The sequence below is a fragment of the Zingiber officinale genome, chromosome 11B (genome assembly GCF_018446385.1).
Source record: "Zingiber officinale cultivar Zhangliang chromosome 11B, Zo_v1.1, whole genome shotgun sequence".
NCBI classification, from domain to species: domain Eukaryota; kingdom Viridiplantae; phylum Streptophyta; class Magnoliopsida; order Zingiberales; family Zingiberaceae; genus Zingiber; species Zingiber officinale.
The window spans coordinates 8,367,590-8,386,932 of record NC_056007.1 but is presented as its reverse complement, the minus strand read 5'-3'; the positions used below and the strand labels follow the sequence as shown (position 1 = coordinate 8,386,932).

At 36.4% G+C, this 19,343-nt stretch overlaps 1 protein-coding gene across 1 annotated transcript; it reads left to right on the top strand.

Moving 5' to 3' along the window:
• Window positions 1–1,210: 1,210 nt before the first annotated feature.
• On the top strand, window positions 1,211–14,625 carry LOC122033758. Its single transcript, XM_042592922.1, has 7 exons — window positions 1,211–1,270; window positions 1,376–1,450; window positions 1,791–1,964; window positions 2,406–2,920; window positions 13,800–13,965; window positions 14,065–14,187; window positions 14,284–14,625. Exons 1-7 carry the CDS (start codon window positions 1,211–1,213, stop codon window positions 14,623–14,625), a joined length of 1,455 nt encoding a protein of 484 aa, XP_042448856.1.
• Window positions 14,626–19,343: the final 4,718 nt, after the last annotated feature.

Here is a 19,343-nt window from a genome sequence, read left to right as displayed (position 1 = left end):
CTCTCGTCCTTCGGATACATTCAAGCCCGCGGCTCGTCCCCAATGTCATCCTTCACGTATGCCTCGAAGTCGCTTCCCTCGGCCCTTGTCCTCACTGCCTTATCCACGGTCCCTCGGATGCTCCATCCTTCACCGGAACCGAAGCCATCAACCTGAGTCACATGTGTATCCTACATACCTACACACTTACATACACATATCAAATAACAAAGGCAAACCTAACTTAAACCATTTGCCCAAACACCAAAACACATGGTCCCACAGACCATTGGGATTGCTCCAACATTTACGACAAATCAAGATTCATCACAAAGTTATAATATTATAATAAGTTTACGATGAAAATATTTTCATCGCAAAATTCAAAATTTTTTAATAGAAGCTCTCTATTTGTGCATTTATCATATATACATATCATATCATACTCATCCAACACATCATACAAGTAACATATCCAGCACATCCTATACAATTAACATATCCAACACATCCTACGATTAACATTTCCAACACATCCTATAATTAACATTCAAAGAAGTCATTCAAAATGAAGTTCAACTTGAAACTATCATATTCATAACTACAAGTCATACTTATCATATCAATATATAACTATAATTATGTAACATATCAAAGTTCAACAAGTCATAATATCCAAACAACAAGTCATCTAACAAGTCATCAAAAGGACAAAAATACAAAAAAAAAAAAATCATTGTCCTTTTCTGCCTTAGGAGACACTTCCTTCTCCTTCTTTTGTTCTTCTTCTTTTCCTGCATCAAATTACAAATAAACATTAAGTAACATTTATAATAAAGAAATATGTCTAGCATATCAATGATATTTGTGTCTAACATTTATAACAAATAAAACTTAATTCATTATCATAACATATTAAGGGTATATATGTGTCTTGTGAGTTGTAATCAGGGGCGGATCTAGGCGAGGGTTGGAGGGGGCTGAAGCCCTCGCTAAAATTTGTTGGAGAAAGAGGTAAAGAGGAGTCTGGCATGAGAAGTTTGGTCTTCGGCGTGTTCGGCGTGTTCGGCGTGATCGGCGTGATCGGCGTCCGAGTTCCGACAGCCACAGGACGAAAATAGAAGCAGCGACATTTTCATCTTTCTTTTTTTTTTAAAAAAAAATTTAAATAAAATTTAAAGACTTCACTTGGCAGCCCAAGCCCAAATAACCAATAGGCTTTTTTGCAGCGATGGCGGACGAGTCGGCGGCAGCGCCGCTTCGCCTGGTTAACTTCGTATCGGAAGAGCAGGTTATTCTTCGCTCAACCCCTCAATCGAAGCCCTCATCTTTTGCCTATCCTCCCTGCACATCTTCGTAAAGCTAACCCTACGTTTGGTGCTTTGATCCGCTATAGTTGATTCAATCGAAGAGGACAAGAGGCGAACGTGTCGAAGACGAAACCGCCTCTAGGGACAGGCCATTGTACGAGGTTAGTGTATTTCTTTTCCTCTATGCTACTTTGTTGTTCACCTGCTGAGTTAGGAATGAGCCTCTATCTCTTGATATGAAATTGTTGATGAACAAATCAGATCCTATGTTTCATCTGTCTGATTGATATCTACCCTTTTTTTTTGTTCCTTTGTATGTATACATCAGCTTCTAGTAGTCAATTGCGATTTCTACCTTTTTTTTTTTTACCATTCTTATTTTTTAAACTTTTTTATGTTAATTTAAATTAGGGGTTTAGGGTTTAAATTAATTGTGATTTGTGAATATTAATTTAATTACATCATATGCATGACTTTATTTTTAATTATTTATTTATGTAGATTATGGAGAGGTTTTTTAAACCTAAACGTTTTCGTGAGAGTTCTTCCAATGATCCTAATATTAGTGAAGTTGTGGAAATTCAATCTCATGTGGAATTAAATGTAAATGATATTGTTAGTGATCCTGGATTACGAAAATCAATTGAAGAGTTTGATATTTCTATTCGAGATCAAGTCTGAAGAGAGTACTTGACTAGGGGGCCCTGCCAACCAATTGGGCATATGTATCCAAAAAGGACTTTTGGTAATCAAGAAAGGAGTTTCCAAGATAGTTGGTATAAAATATATACATGGCTAGAATATAACATATCAAAAGATGCGGCGTTTTGCTTATGGTGTTATCTTTTTAAACCATCAAATAAAGGAGGTCGATATAAAGAGGATGCCTTTGTAAAAACGGGATTCATTAATTGGAAAAATGCTTTAGAAAGATTTAATTTGCATAATGGTGCTGTAGATAGTTGTCACAATCATGCTAGAGTACAGTTTGAATCTTTTCAAGATCAAAGACATAGTGTTTCAAATATATTATGAGCACATGGGTGAGATATAGAGGTTTCTTATCGCACCCGTTTAACAGCAATGTTGGATGTTACGCGATTTCTTTTGAAGCAGGGACTGTCTTTCCGTGGACATGATGAGTCAAGTAATTCTTTAAATAGAGGAAACTTTCTTGAATTGATTCAATGGTACAGTCAACGAAATGAGGAAGTTTCAAAGGTTGTTAATCAAAATGCTCCCGAAAACAATCAAATGATTCCTCCAACAATTCAAAAAGACCTTACGCATGCTTGTGCTTCTGAGATCACACTTTCCATAATCAAAGATATTGGAAACAATGTTTTCTCCTTAATGGTTGATGAATCTCGAGACATTTCAGTGAAGGAGCAAATGGGAGTTATTTTGAGATATGTGAACAAAAGAGGACAGGTGATTGAACGATTCCTTGCAATTGTACATGTATCTGACACTAGCTCTCGTTCTTTGAAGGATGCTATCGATGCTTTATTTGTGAAACATGGATTATCATTATATAGACTGAGAGGTCAAGGATATGATGGAGCTTCAAATATGCGGGGTGAATTCAATGGGTTGAAATCTCTCATTTTGCAAGAAAATCCATATGCAAGGTATATTCATTGTTTTTCTCATCAATTACAGTTAGTTATTGTTGTTGTTGCCAAGAGTAATCTCAATGCGAGTGATTTTTTTAACTATGTGTAACGACCACCCTTCCTACTACTACTCTGAGGGTGACTGTTACTTACTTAAACTCTACTTAACTGGAGTTACTTACTCTAATATCAGAAATATTTAAAATCTACGGAGAAGAAATCTGAGCATAAAACTCCAACATTTATTTTCGTTCTTACTACACTTTACAGCAAGCATACATGGCAATTGCTATCAAGAAGAATCATAGGAGATTAATGCCTCTACTTGTCAACAGCTAGCATACATATAGGGAAGTAGTAATTATTCTGCTTGCAGTTAAATATTTCGGCAGTACTAAGAGGCATTTTCCAGGTTCAAGCAATGCAATCAAGTTAAAAAAAAAAAGAACTCTGCAGATTTAATTCCCACGGCAGAATAAAACTCTAGCTGTAGCACATGAATACCGAGCAATGTAATAAAAGGGAGACCGAGCTATGTAATTCCACGGCAGTAAACTGACAGCAATAGTGATACCGAGCATAGGCAAAAATTTCTAGCATTTCACCGCCGATTAAAATTTCCAGCAGTAACAAAAGGAAAACTGAGCATAGAAATTCGCTAGCTATTCATATTTCCTACTCACTGTAGTAGAAATAAATACTGGATAGCAAAAGTAAATTCCCCAACAGGATATTAATAATGACAGATTTCCATTCAAGCTAAATTCATATTGGATACTATCATACACATGAAAATATTTACTGAGCTTGTATCAACCAAATCATCCCATATAAAATTCCAGCAGTTTAACATTCCAACAGAGTAAGAAGAGGTAATGAGCATAAGCATTTACCAATTTATTGATACTAACGCATAAATGAAGCAATTTAAAACAAATCCTTAGCATTGAAAAATAATTCCCTTTTAGCAGTAATCAAAAGAACACTAGCAGTAACATTTCCAAAATCTTCCAATAAGGTCCCAAGCTTCCATTATCAGCCACCACACACACACATCATCAACGTCTCCTTGTCGCCTTCTTCTATACCACTTTAGCTTTTCCTTTACTTTTATCTATGTCTGCAGTAGGAGGAAGGTAGTATCTATAAGCTAAAAGCTTAGTAATTACTTTCTACTCACAAAATCCGATAAGGAATGCATAAACATAACAGAAAACAGGGAGTACATGCTCAACATGAAAATAGCAAATAGAACTACATCATGCATCTCTAAAGGAAACAACCATTTAACTTGCTAGAATTTGCAACTGAGATAAAAGAGCTTGTTCTGTTTGTTTCCAAATTAATACTTTTATACTTTAAAATAATATTCAACTTTACTTGGGCCCGGCATTGTACCACTTTGCGCGCCTTTCTTAATGAAAATTGAGGTAGCTAATCCCAAAACCATTAAGACACTTCTAGACCTTATGTCTAGGGGCAACTTGGAGCCCATCCCTTGGACTTTGTGTCCGGTACATGCCCTTTAAAAGTAAAATACTTTTCTTTATATCCTTCTTTAAATACTTCTTCTAATAAAATGCCTTGGCATTCATTTAAGCACTTAGTGTGCTTTGATTCTAAATTCTGAAATTTAGGATCAGATTGTGACTTAGTATTGCTTTACTTGTACTTCTCTCATTTATTCAGCATACAAGAGATTCTAAACTATATGGCACTGATATAAAAATATTAACCAGTACATATTCAAACAAAAACTCCACAATAATTTTAAAAACAAACAACTATAGCACTGAAATGTAACAGGATATGTTCAAACCGAATTCAACAGAATTCCACAGCCACTAAAAGAAGAATACATGGTCATAAGGAACAACTTTTAATCAGCTCACGGCAGTAACAGTTTTCCCCACAACAAGTTGTAAAAACTACCCCATTTTGAATCTTAACAGACCCTTAATCATACTGTAACTTGAAGGAAAAATCTAACTACTTAATCATGCTTGAAATGTAAGGTAATCCATCCAATTAGCATGCTGTGGTAATCAAGGAAAACCCCAAAAAAAAACTTCTGCCCGTGCACTAAAAACATCAACAGATTTAAACCAAAAACCTAAACCAATTTGCTAGATCAAGGTCAAAATCCGAAACCACATACTATGATAAAAGGCTACTGTTGTTCATCTTACAACAAAACACAAAATAAAACCCGAGAGCTACTCCTACCGCAGGTGAGAAGCACTTACAATGGGTTCTTGGACTTACAACCGGAGAAAGAGATCTAGGGTTCGGATGAGGTGAAGGTTTCGGCGATCCCTTCCTATCCGCGTGTTCTCCTTGACGAGGAGACCACGAATCCGCGAACAACTCCCGGAAAGAAGTCCTCGTCGGCCGTCGGAAACGAGCCCTAGCGCCGTCGCCCCCTTTTCGCCCGAGAGAGAAGAATCGCGCCGTCGGGAGAGAAAAGGAGAGGAAAGTTTTGGTTTAGGTCACGGGAAAAACACTTAACCCTTTATAACCTAGTTTTAATCCGATTCCAACTATGCTTTAATTTATTTCTCCCCATACTTAGTTAACAAAGTCCATATAGCTCAGCTGGTTGAGCCGTGTCCGGTTGGGTCAGTCCAACCCGAGGTCGTGGGTTCGAGCTTCGGTTTTGACAAATTTTTTGTCAACTTCCTTTCGTTTTGTAAAAATATCAAACGACCTCCAAAAATTACGTAAAAATACTCTAAAAATTCCTAAAAATATCTAGAATATTTTAAAAGTATTTCCAAATATTTTTATGGACATTTGGAACTCGAAATAAGGAAAATTGGGTCGTTACAATTCCCCATACCTTATAAAAAGTTCATCCTCGAACTTAGAATAGTTCCGGATATTTCTGTCTCATACTGTCCTCCCGCTCCCAAGTGACTTCCTCGTGTTCCTGGTTCTACCAGACGACCTTCACTAGTGGTACTTCTTTGCTTCTTAGTCTCTTGACTGCTCTGTCCACTATCTGTGTAGGTCTACTCTCAAAACTAAGATCCGCTTGGATCTGCACTGACTGAGGCTCAATCACTTGGCTAGGGTCATGGAGGCACTTCTTTAACATGGAGACATGAAACACATTGTGTATTGCTGACATGTCTTGTGGTAATTCTAGCTTGTAAGCTACCTTCCCAATCCTGTCCGTAATCAGGTAAGGTCCTACATAGCGAGGACTTAATTTGCCCTTCTTGCCAAATCTCATCACTCCCTTCATAGGAGCAACTTTAAGAAAAACTGAATCTCCTACTTGAAATTCTAGTGGCCTACGACGTGTGTCAGCATAGCTTTTCTGTCTACTCTGGGCAGTCTCAATCCTCTGTCTGATTTTCTGAATAGCCTGAGTGGTTTCTTCTATCAGTTTTGTCTGAATGCCCAGCTCTACTTCCATTTCCTTTCTTTCACCTGCTTCTTGCCAGCATATAGGTGATCTGCACTTTCTGCCATACAACGCCTCATATGGTGCCATCCTGATGGTGGCTTGGTAGCTGTTGTTGTAGGCAAACTCAGCTAAGCACAGGTACTTGCACCAACTTCCCTTGAAATCTAGTGCACAAGCTCTGAGCATATCTTCTAGAATATGGTTTACTCGCTCTGTCTGTCCATCAGTTTGAGGATGGAAGGCTGTGCTGAACTTGAGTTTGGTGCCTAGTGCATTCTGAACGCACTCCCAAAAGTGTGAAGTGAAGCGCCCATCTCTATCAGAAATGATAGATTTGGGAACTCCGTGAAGTCTGATCACCTCTTTAACATACAGCTGTGCTAACTGCTCTATAGAGTGAGACACTTTGATGGCTAGAAAATGGGCAGACTTGGTCAATCTATCCACTATTACCCATATTGCATCATATCCATTTGTAGTTCTTGGGAGACCTGTTATGAAGTCCATGGATATGTCTTCCCACTTCCACTCTGGTATTGGAAGAGGTTGTAAAACTCCTCCTGGTCTCTGGTGTTCTGCTTTGACTCTCTGACATGTCAGGCAGGTACTGACATATTTAGCTACATCTCTTTTGAGTCCAGATCACCAGAACTTCTGTTTCACGTCTTGGTACATCTTGGTAGAACCAGGATGCATGGAGTATGGTGTACTATGGGCTTCTTCTAAAATTTTCTTTCTCAGCTCTTCATCATTGGGAACACAAAGGCGATTCCCCTGATAAAGAATTCCACTGTCTGATACTCGAAATTCTGAACTTCCTTCCTCTTGTATCCCTTGCTTGATCTTTTGAATATCTGGATCTTCGCTTTGCTTTTTCTGTATATCCTCAAGCAGGGTTGACTCTAGGGTCAATGCAGAAAGTTGCCCATAAATAATTTCAAGTCCAAAATCTGACAACTCCTTCTGTAGTGGCAGAGCTAATGATTATAAGGGCATCAAGGATGCACTGGACTTTCTGCTTAATGCATCTGCCACTTTATTAGCTTTACCTGGGTGGTAGAGGATTTCACAGTCATAATTTTTGACCAACTCTAGCCACCTGCGTTGTCTCATGTTTAAGTCCTTCTGAGTGAAGAAGTACTTAAGACTCTGATGGTCTGTGAAGATTCTGCACTGGACTCCATACAAGTAGTGTCGCCAGAGTTTCAATGCAAAGCCTACAGCTGCCAGCTCTAGATCATGAGTGGGATAGTTCTTCTCGTAGTCTTTGAGTTGTCTTGAAGCATAAGCTATAACTTTTCCTTCCTGCATGAGTACAGCTCCTAAGCCCATCTTGGAAGCATCACTGTAGATGTCAAAACTCTTGTCACCCTCTGGAACAGTCAGTATAGGAGCACTGGTCAGTCTCCTCTTGAGTTCTTGAAAACTCTGCTCACATTTATCTGACCATTCAAACTTCTTGTCCTTCCTGGTGAGGGCTGTAAGTGGAGAGGCTATCCTGGAAAAGTCTTCCACAAATTTCCTATAGTACCCAGCTAAACCAAGGAAGCTTCTGATCTCCCTGGCATTCTTGGGTCTCTTCCAGTTGCTGACCGCTTCTACTTTGGCTGGATCTACCTGAATGCCTTCTTTTGAAACAATGTGACCTAGAAATGCCACCTGCTCCAACCAGAACTCGCACTTTGAGAATTTAGCATAGAGCTTCCTTTGCTGAAGGGTCTGTAGGACTATTCTCAAATGCGTGTCATGCTCTTCTGGGGTTCTGGAATAGATTAGAATGTCGTCGATGAACACAATGACAAATTTGTCAAGGTATTCACTGAACACTCTATTCATCAAGTCCATGAAGACTGCAGGTGCATTAGTCACACCAAAAGGCATGACTACGAACTCGTAGTGTCCGTATCTGGTCCTGAAAGCCGTTCTGGGTATATCACTCTCCTTCACTTTCAACTGATGGTACCCAGAGCGCAGATGTATCTTGGAGAACACTGTTGCACCTTTCAATTGATCAAATAAATCATCGATCCTGGGCAGTGGGTACTTGTTCTTGATGGTCACTTGATTCAGAGCCCTATAATCTATGCACATCCGAATAGATCCATCCTTCTTCTTGACAAACAACACAGGAGCTCCCCATGGTGAATGACTAGGGCGGATAAAGCCTTTGTCAAGCAGCTCCTGAAGTTGTTCTTGTAACTCTTTCAACTCCTCTAGGGACATGCGGTATGGAGCTTTTGAAATTGGACCGGTACCAGGAACCAGTTCAATCTCAAACTCTACTTCTCTATTGGGAGGTAGTCCAGGTAGCTCTTCTGGGAATACCTCTGGATACTCACAGACTACCCGAACTTCCTCTTGCTTAGGTCTTTCTTCTTCCTTGGTACTCACAATGCATGCAAGAAAACCAGCACACCCTTTAGCTAGCATCTGGTGAGCTGTGAGGGAAGAGAGAAATTTCTGAGTCTTCCTCTTTGGCACTCCTGTAAATTCAAAGGATGATTCACCTTCTGGACTAAAGATCACTTTTCTTCTGCGGCAGTCCACTGAAGCACTGTACTTGCTAAGGAAATTCATACCCAAAATGATATCGAAATCCTGCATAGCGAGGACTACCAGATTAACACATAGCTCTCGGTCTGAAATTCTGACTGGTACAGACCGAAGCCACTGACTAGATTCCATGACTTCCCCAGAAGGTAGGGTTGTCAGGAACTTGAAATTCATGCTTTCTGTAGGTACCTGTAATTCTTTGGCAAAAGGTATGGATACAAAAGAATGGGTCGCCCCAGTATCAAATAGTGCAGTAGCTATATGCTGAAAAATAACTACTTGACCTGTTACGACCGTGGATGCACTAGCAGCTTCCTCTTTGGTAAGGGAGAATACTCTGGCATTGTCAAAGGCTGGAACTAGTGGAGCTTCCAACCTTCCTTGACTGATCTGAGGTCCTTCCAGAGTTGCAGGCATATAATGTAGTTGAGGCTTGGCTCCATATTGTATTGGCTGTGGCTGAGGTGCTTTGAACTTGTTAGGACACTGTTTGGCCATGTGTCCTTCTTGACCACAAGAATAACATCCGCTTACCCAAGAGGCAGGCTCCTGGATGTGTTCTCCCACATTTAGGGTGGAAAGAGCTTAGTCTTTTGGTTTGGTCCTCCTTCGTTACCTCCGAATCTCACCGCCTTTTAGTACCTTGCCTTCCAGCTCGATTATTTAACTGGGGTTTCGATTTCCCGGTCTTGGTCTCCATCTTGATTGGCTTGTGCTGCTCTCTTTGGCCTTCATCGTTCGGATAGTGCTCGCCTACTAAGGCTCTCGACCAACTCTTCTCCGATGGGGTTGATGAGTTCCACGCCACATTAAGTGATATCACAGGCTTCAATCCCGAGCATTAGTCCGACTCGCTCCTTCTCTGACTTACTAGTTCGGGCAGACGAGCTAACTCTTGAATCTCTTAACCGCTTCCTCCACCGCGATCCCCTGCGAACTCCATAAACTCCTCGTAGTGCTTGTTGGTGATCTTTTGGCGAAAGAACTCGTCGTAGAATTCTGTCTCAAAATCAATCCATTTCATCTGATTGATTGCCCTCTTGCTCTTTACTCTCTCCCACCACATGCGTGCGTCTCCAGTCAGGCAGAAGGAGGCACACTTGACTTTCTCGACTTCTGGCCAGTCAAGAAGCTCCATGGTGCTCTCCAGTGTTTTGAACCAAGCCTGGGCATCCCAGGGCTCAGTTGTGCCTGAGAAACTCTCTGGTTTCAGTTTCAGCCACTGAACGAGGTAGGATTCTTGTCTCTGGGGTGCTGTGATGACTCCTTGGGCAGCTGGCGGAACCTCAGTTACCACTGGAGTCTCCACAGTTACTGTTTGAGGAGTAGGAGGGACTGGTTGTTGATTTGCCATCAGATTAGCAATTACTTGCTGCTGCTCAGCTACTTGTTTCTGAAGTTGGGCAACAACTTTAGAAAGATTGGGTTCAGTTGAGTCTGGCCCCTCTTTCTCCTGAACTTGGTCCTCAGTACGAGCAGTACGGGGACGTCCTCTTCTCGACATCTAGTTAAACAAATAAGAAAATTTAATAATTTCTCTACCCTTTCTAAACATACACATTTATATATTAAGAAAGGAAATAGCTAAAAACTCTTATCTTACTTAATCACTTATAAACAATCAATCCATACTGCAAATAATAATAATATAGGAAAACACTAAAGAAAGAACTTAAATACTTTCTTACTTGAAGACGGCAAGGTAGATGCTAATGTGTGTGTGTTGCTGGAGAATGAACCTGCTCTGATACCAACTGTAACGACCACCCTTCCTACTACTACTCTGAGGGTGACTGTTACTTACTTAAACTCTACTTAACTGGAGTTACTTACTCTAATATCAGAAATATTTAAAATCTACGGAGAAGAAATCTGAGCATAAAACTCCAACATTTATTTTCGTTCTTACTACACTTTACAGCAAGCATACATGGCAATTGCTATCAAGAAGAATCATAGGAGATTAATGCCTCTACTTGTCAACAGCTAGCATACATACAGGGAAGTAGTAATTATTCTGCTTGCAGTTAAATATTTCGGCAGTACTAAGAGGCATTTTCCAGGTTCAAGCAATGCAATCAAGTTAAAAAAAAAAGAACTCTGCAGATTTAATTCCCACGGCAGAATAAAACTCCAGCTGTAGCACATGAATACCGAGCAATGTAATAAAAGGGAGACCGAGCTATGTAATTCCATGGCAATAAACTGACAGCAATAGTGATACCGAGCATAGGCAAAAATTTCTAGCATTTCACCGCCGATTAAAATTTCCAGCAGTAACAAAAGGAAAACTGAGCATAGAAATTCGCTAGCTATTCATATTTCCTACTCACTGCAGTAGAATAAATACTGGATAGCAAAAGTAAATTCCCCAACAGGATATTAATAATGGCAGATTTCCATTCAAGCTAAATTCATATTGGATACTATCATACACATGAAAATATTTACTGAGCTTGTATCAACCAAATCATCCCATATAAAATTCCAACAGTTTAACATTCCAACAGAGTAAGAAGAGGTAATGAGCATAAGCATTTACCAATTTATTGATACTAACGCATAAATGAAGCAATTTAAAACAAATCCTTAGCATTGAAAAATAATTCCCTTTTAGCAGTAATCAAAAGAACACTAGCAGTAACATTTCCAAAATCTTCCAACAAGGTCCCAAGCTTCCATTATCAGCCACCACACACACACATCATCAACGTCTCCTTGTCGCCTTCTTCTATACCACTTTAGCTTTTCCTTTACTTTTATCTATGTCTGCAGTAGGAGGAAGGTAGTATCTATAAGCTAAAAGCTTAGTAAGTGCTTTCTACTCACAAAATCCGATAAGGAATGCATAAACATAACAGAAAACAGGGAGTACATGCTCAACATGAAAATAGCAAATAGAACTACATCATGCATCTCTAAAGGAAACAACCATTTAACTTGCTAGAATTTGCAACTGAGATAAAAGAGCTTGTTCTGTTTGTTTCCAAATTAATACTTTTATACTTTAAAATAATATTCAACTTTACTTGGGCCCGGCATTGTACCACTTTGCGCGCCTTTCTTAATGAAAATTGAGGTAGCTAATCCCAAAACCATTAAGACACTTCTAGACCTTATGTCTAGTGGCAACTTGGAGCCCATCCCTTGGACTTTGTGTCCGGTACATGCCCTTTAAAAGTAAAATATTTTTCTTTATATCCTTCTTTAAATACTTCTTCTAATAAAATGCCTTGGCATTCATTTAAGCACTTAGTGTGCTTTGATTCTAAATTCTGAAATTTAGGATCAGATTGTGACTTAGTATTGCTTTACTTGTACTTCTCTCATTTATTCAGCATACAAGAGATTCTAAACTATATGGCACTGATATAAAAATATTAACCAGTACATATTCAAACAAAAACTCCACAATAATTTTAAAAACAAACAACTATATCACTGAAATGTAACAGGATATGTTCAAACCGAATTCAACAGAATTCCACAGCCACTAAAAGAAGAATACATGGTCATAATGAACAACTTTTAATCAGCTCACGGCAGTAACAGTTTTCCCCACAACAAGTTGTAAAAACTACCCCATTTTGAATCTTAACAGACCCTTAATCATACTGTAACTTGAAGGAAAAATCTAACTACTTAATCATGCTTGAAATGTAAGGTAATCCATCCAATTAGCATGCTGTGGTAATCAAGGAAAACCCCAAAAAAAAACTTCTGCCCGTGCACTAAAAACATCAACAGATTTAAACCAAAAACCTAAACCAATTTGCTAGATCAAGGTCAAAATCCGAAACCACATACTATGATAAAAGGCTACTGTTGTTCATCTTACAACAAAACACAAAATAAAACCTGAGAGCTACTCCTACCGCAGGTGAGAAGCACTTACAATGGGTTCTTGGACTTACAACCGGAGAAAGAGATCTAGGGTTCGGATGAGGTGAAGGTTTCGGCGATCCCTTCCTATCCGCGTGTTCTCCTTGACGAGGAGACCACGAATCCGCGAACAACTCCCGGAAAGAAGTCCTCGTCGGACGTCGGAAACGATCCCTAGCGCCGTCGCCCCCTTTTCGCCCGAGAGAGAAGAATCACGCCGTCGGGAGAGAAAAGGAGAGGAAAGTTTTGGTTTAGGTCACGGGAAAAACACTTAACCCTTTATAACCTAGTTTTAATCCGATTCCAACTATGCTTTAATTTATTTCTCCCCATACTTAGTTAACAAAGTCCATATAGCTCAGCTGGTTGAGCCGTGTCCGGTTGGGTCAGTCCAACCCGAGGTCGTGGGTTCGAGCTTCGGTTTTGACAAATTTTTTGTCAACTTCCTTTCGTTTTGTAAAAATATCAAACGACCTCCAAAAATTACGTAAAAATACTCTAAAAATTCCTAAAAATCTCTAGAATATTTTAAAAGTATTTCCAAATATTTTTATGGACATTTGGAACACGAAATAAGGGAAATTGGGTTGTTACACTATGTCACTATGATTGTCAATACAACGTGAGCATCATGTAAAGGAGAGATCAACTTAGGCAAATTGAACATGATAGGATTGTTGCAATGTTGGAGGGTGGAGACATTAGTACGGGCAGTGGCAAAAATCAAGAAATTAATTTAGTAAGGCCAGGAGACACTCGTTGGGGATCACACTACTTGACATTGGGTCGTCTATTATCTATGTGGCCTTCAGTGATACAAGTGTTGGAGAATATTTGTGATGATTCTAGTTCTTTTGATAGTAGAGGAGTTGCCAAAAGTTTGATTCAGAAAATGGAGAATTATAAGTTTGTTTTCATGTTGCACTTGATGAAGATGATATTGGGAATGACACATGAGTTGTCACTTGTGTTACAACAAAAGGATCAAAATATTGTCCAAGCCATAAGTTTGATTGAAAGCGTGAAAGGTCAATTTCAAATATTTAGGGAAGAAGGATGGCATATAATTATAGATAAAGTCAACACATTTTGTGAGTTGAATGATATCCCAGTGCCGGAGATGAAAGACAATTGTTTGATTGGTGGTCGTAGTAGACGTCGAAAGCAAGTCATCACCAATTTATATTATTATCGTGTGGAGATTTTCTATCAGGTATTATTTATAAAAGAAAAAGAAAATTTATTATAATTATATTCATCAATAAGATTTTTTTTACTTATTAATTATTATTCTTGCAAATTACAATGTCAGGTTGTTGATTTAGTTATACAAGAGATGAATACTCGTTTTTCAGAAGTTAGCACAGAATTGCTTAGTTGTTTAGCATGTCTTCATCCAAGGAATTCTTTTTCTGAATTCAATGTTCAGAAACTCGTTCGGCTTTGTGATTTATATCCTGAGGACTTCTCAACAAATGATTGTATAGTTATTGAACAACAACTTCAGAATTTCATTCATAATATATGACAGGATCCAAATTTTTCTGGAATTGAAGATTTGGGAAGTTTTGCTCAGAAAATTGTTGAAACTCTAAAAAATCAAGCTTATCCATTGGTTTATCGTCTGATTGAGATGACATTAGTTTTACCAGTTGCGACCGCTTCTGTTGAAAGAGTATTTTCTGCAATGAAGATGATAAAGACTGATTTACATAACAGAATGGGAGACGAGTGGATGAATGACAGTCTAGTCGTATACATCGAGAAAGATATCTTTTCAACAATTGAAAATGAGCAAATATTGCAGCGTTTTCAAAATATGAAAAGCCGCAGGATGCAGTTGCCTCCTCTTTCTTATCCAACGACCACCTAATATGTCACCAAGTGTTAACCAATACTTCAATAAATAATAGTCTAATTGTAATTTATTAATTTAGTATTTTATCTTTTTATGATGTCAAATTGAACTTTTTGTTATTAAATATATTTATTATGTTTAAAAAAAAATATTTTGTTAGACCTCGTTAAAATTTATCTCTGGATCCGCCCCTAGTTGTAATCAAGGTTCTGACCTTAGATGCAAAAAGATGTCATTCATCCTTAATTGTATGAAACATATACATACATGAAACTTGTAACTAAACGTAACAAAAAAAAATATAGGTCATGTAATAAAAAATACATGTATCAAATATTCTATGACATAATAAAAGTATTGAAACCTATATAGCTAACTTTGCATGGATTAGTAGTAGGCAAGTCAAAAATATGCAAAACATGATATAACATGGTAAGTATCAAGATAAAATAAAAAAATAGAAGCAACTATAACATGACATGCAAAAAAAAATCCTAACATAAAACTTAATATGTAAAGACTTACTTTATATTTCTTCTTACCAACCCTGTTTGAAGCAAATTAATAGTATTATAAAATATAAAAAAACTCAATCAAATAACAAATGTTCATAAAAAGAAAATCACGAAGAACTATCACCACTATCACCATCATCGTCACCATAATCACTAGAACCGAGAGGAATCTGACTTAGAGCAGAACCTAACTGAAGATGTTGTATAATGAAGTCCTATTGTCAATGCATTTCTCTCATTTCTTGATCCCTTTCCAATATTATGTCCTTCAAATGGGTAACCTCTTCAGCTAAGTTATGTATATGTGTCCTTACTACTGGTGAGGAAGAAGAAGATATATGAGCAACTTTATGGGTTCTACACAAATAACCCATTCCCAATATCCTTCCTCTCCCTTCTGGCCCCCACTCACCTCCAATCATAAATCTAAATTATTACCAACATATGCCTCAGATTCCTCAATATTATCACTAGCACCTGAACTTCTCTGTGCTACCTCTAGCTCATCACAAAAAATTAAAATAAATTTACAATAACAATATTTTAGGAACACAAGAATATAAAGTTAGAGCAGGTACATAACTAATAGAATTTAAGTTATAAATTAAGATCCAAAAATCTAATTCTTGTTCCAAAAATCATTGATCTCAATATATTGGGTAGAATTGATATTTGAGATCATTTATGTCATCAAGAGATCGATACAAATACATAAAAACTGACTTCATGTCATTCCAAGATCTCTAGGTATATCTACCAAATTTCATACATATTTATTTTTATTTTTTAAAAATTACAATTTTGCGACAAATCTTTGGATTTGTCGACAATTAGCGACGAATCCCCTGGATTCATTACAGATTGGTATTTTTAAAAAAAATACAAATAAATGTGTATGAAATTCAGTAGATGAACCTAGAGATCTAGGAATGATATAAAATCAGTTTCTATTTGTTCATATCGATCTCTTGATGATATAAATGACCTCAAATATTAATTCCACCTAGTATATTTTTTTTTCATAGTTAAATCAATAAGATGGACTTTATAAATCCAATGACTTAGTAAAAAAGTTATTGTTTAAAAATGTTAAGGTCATTTTGATGTTGAACAATTATTGATCTCAATATATTAGGTGAAATTCATCTTTGAGGTCATTTATGTCATTAGTAGATCGATACGAACATATAGGAACTGATTTCATATCATTCCCAGGTCTCTAGGTCTATCTCCAAAGATTTCATATGCATTTATTTGTATTTTTAAAAATACAAATTTGTGATGAATCTCAAGATTCATCACCAATTTGCAATGAATCCTAGGATTTGTCACCAATTGGCGATGAATCCCGGGATTTTTCGCCAATTCCCTTGATTCGTCATAAATTTTATTTTAAAAAAAAACGCATCCTAAATATGACAAATATACCTAGAGAGCTCGGAATGATATGAACAAGTACTTATGTGTTCGTATCAATCTTATGATGATATAAATCACCTCAAATATCAATTTCATCCAATCTATTGAGATTCATAATTTTTTTTAACATGCATGAGTCTAAAAAATCTAATTTTTTTTTTTTAAAAAAAAATTATGGATCTCAATATACTGGGTGGAATTGATATTTAAGGTCATTTATATCATCATGAGATTGATACAAACACATAAAAATAGGTTTATGTCATTCTTAGATCTCTTAGTCAATTTACCAAATTTCATATGCATTTATTTTTATTTTTTAAAATTACAATTTTATGACGAACCTATGGAGATTGGTAATTTTTTTAAAAATACAAATAAATCCATACAAAATTCGGTAGATGGGCCTAGAGATCTTAGAATGACATGAAACTAATTTCTATGTATTTGTATTGATCTCCTAATGATATAAATAACCTTAAATATCAATTCCACCTAATATATTTTTTTCATAGTTAAATCAATTATATGGACTTTATAAATCAATGACTTAGTGAAAAAAGTTATTGTTTGAAAATTTAAAGTTATTTTAATATTAAAAAATTATTTATCTCAATATATTAGGTGAAATTCATATATGAGGTCATTTATGTCATCAAGAGATTGATATGAACACATAAGAACTGGGTTCATGCCATTCTGAGATCTGTAGGTCTATCTCCCATATTCCATATGCATTTATTTGTATTTTTACAAAATTACCAATCTATGACAAATCTCTAGATTTGTCGCCAATTGGTGACAAATCCAAGGATTCGTCGTAAAATTTATAATTTTTTAAAAATATAAATAAATATGTATGAAATCTGGTAGATAGACCTAGATATCTCAAAATGACATGAACAAGTAATTATGTGTTCGTATTGATCTCCTAATAATATAAATAGCCTCAAATATCAATTTTACCTAATATATTGAGATTCATAATTTTTTTTTAAAATACAAATAAATGTGTACGAAATCCAGTAGATGGATCTAGAGATCTCAAAATGACATGAAATAAGTTTATATGTGTTCGTATTTATCTCCTGATGATATAAATTATCTCAAATATCAATTTTACCTAATGTATTTTTTTATAGTTAAATCAATTAGATGGACTTTATAAATCCAATGACTTAGTGAAAAAGTATTGTTTGAAAATCTTAATGTTATTTTGATATTGAACAATCATTGATCTAAATATATTAGATAAAATTCATGTTTGTGGTCATTAATGTCATCAGGAGTACAAACACATAGAAATTAGTTTCATGTCATTCCAAAATCTGTAAGTCAATCTATTGGATTTAGGACACATTTATTTTTATTTTTCAAAAACTACCAATCTGTAACGAATCCAAGGATTCATCACGAATTTGTAAAAAATTAAAAATAAAAATAAATGTGTCCAAATTTTAGTATATAGACCTAGAGAACTCAGAATGATATGAAACCAATTTCTCTATGTTCGTATAGATCTTAAATGTGTCCAAAATTTAAGATGAGTGATTTTTAAAATAAGAATTAGATATTTGATACTCATTCATGTTTAAAAAATTAAGAATCTCAATATATTTGGTGGAATTGATATTTAAGGTCATTTATATCATCAGGAGATCGATACAAATATAGATAAATTAGTTTCATATCATTCCGAATTCTCAAGTCCATATGTCGGATTTCGGATACATTTATTTTTGTTTTTAATTTTTTATAAATTTGTGATGAATCCTGGAATTCATCGCAGATTGGTATTTTTTGAAAAATAAAAATAAATGTCCTAAATCCGGTAGATGGACCTATAAATCTCATAATTATGTGAAACTAATATATTCATATCAATCTTCTGATGACATTAATGACCTCAAACATGAATTTCTTCCAATATATTGTGTCATTCCGAGATTTCTAAATCCATATACTGGATTTCATACACATTTATTTTTATTTTTATTTTTTATTTTTGTGTCAATCTGCGACGAATCGATGGATCGTAGCCAATTTACGACGAATCTAGGGTTTCGTAGCAGCATTGGCTACATCATGTTGCAAGCTTTTGTGATGAACTCTGTTTTCATCGCAAAGTTTGCAAATATTGTAACGAATTTCAAATTTCAACGCTGATTAGCAACAAATCTATAACAAAATATTATTTGTTGCCACGTTGTGACAATTTTATTTCATTGTCAATTTATTGTCAATTAGCGATGAATTCTATTTTTGTAGATTTGGGACGAATATTTTTAGTACCAAAATTTTATCCCTAAATTAAAATTTTTTTTTATTGTCAAATGAATTCAAAAAGATTACCTAGAGCCTTAAGTAAGAACAAGTCTGCAAAAATAAAACATAAAGGGAAGCTGACGAAGTGAGAAGGTAGCATTATTGATCCAAGGAGGACTGCGTGGTTCTTTTCCTTCTTCTCTTCGACTTATGTGGTTTGCTCAACTAGCAAGATAACTTTCCTTAAAACTAGAGATGTTGATTGTTCTCAACATGCCCCCAACCTCTTAGTCACTAGGGTTTGATAGAAGGCCATTAGAAGAGACACTCAAAACTCATTTGGTACTGCCACTTCAACTCGTTAACCAAGCCATCTACTAAATCCCTACTCAAGTTTATCGCCAAACATCTCATCATTGATCACCTTTCGCTTCATTTAGTCCATCTATCCGTGTTGATTCTGAGGCAGAATGACAGGAACACTGAGGACGAACGCATCCGATTTTACGACTTCATTTAGTCCATCTAACCGAA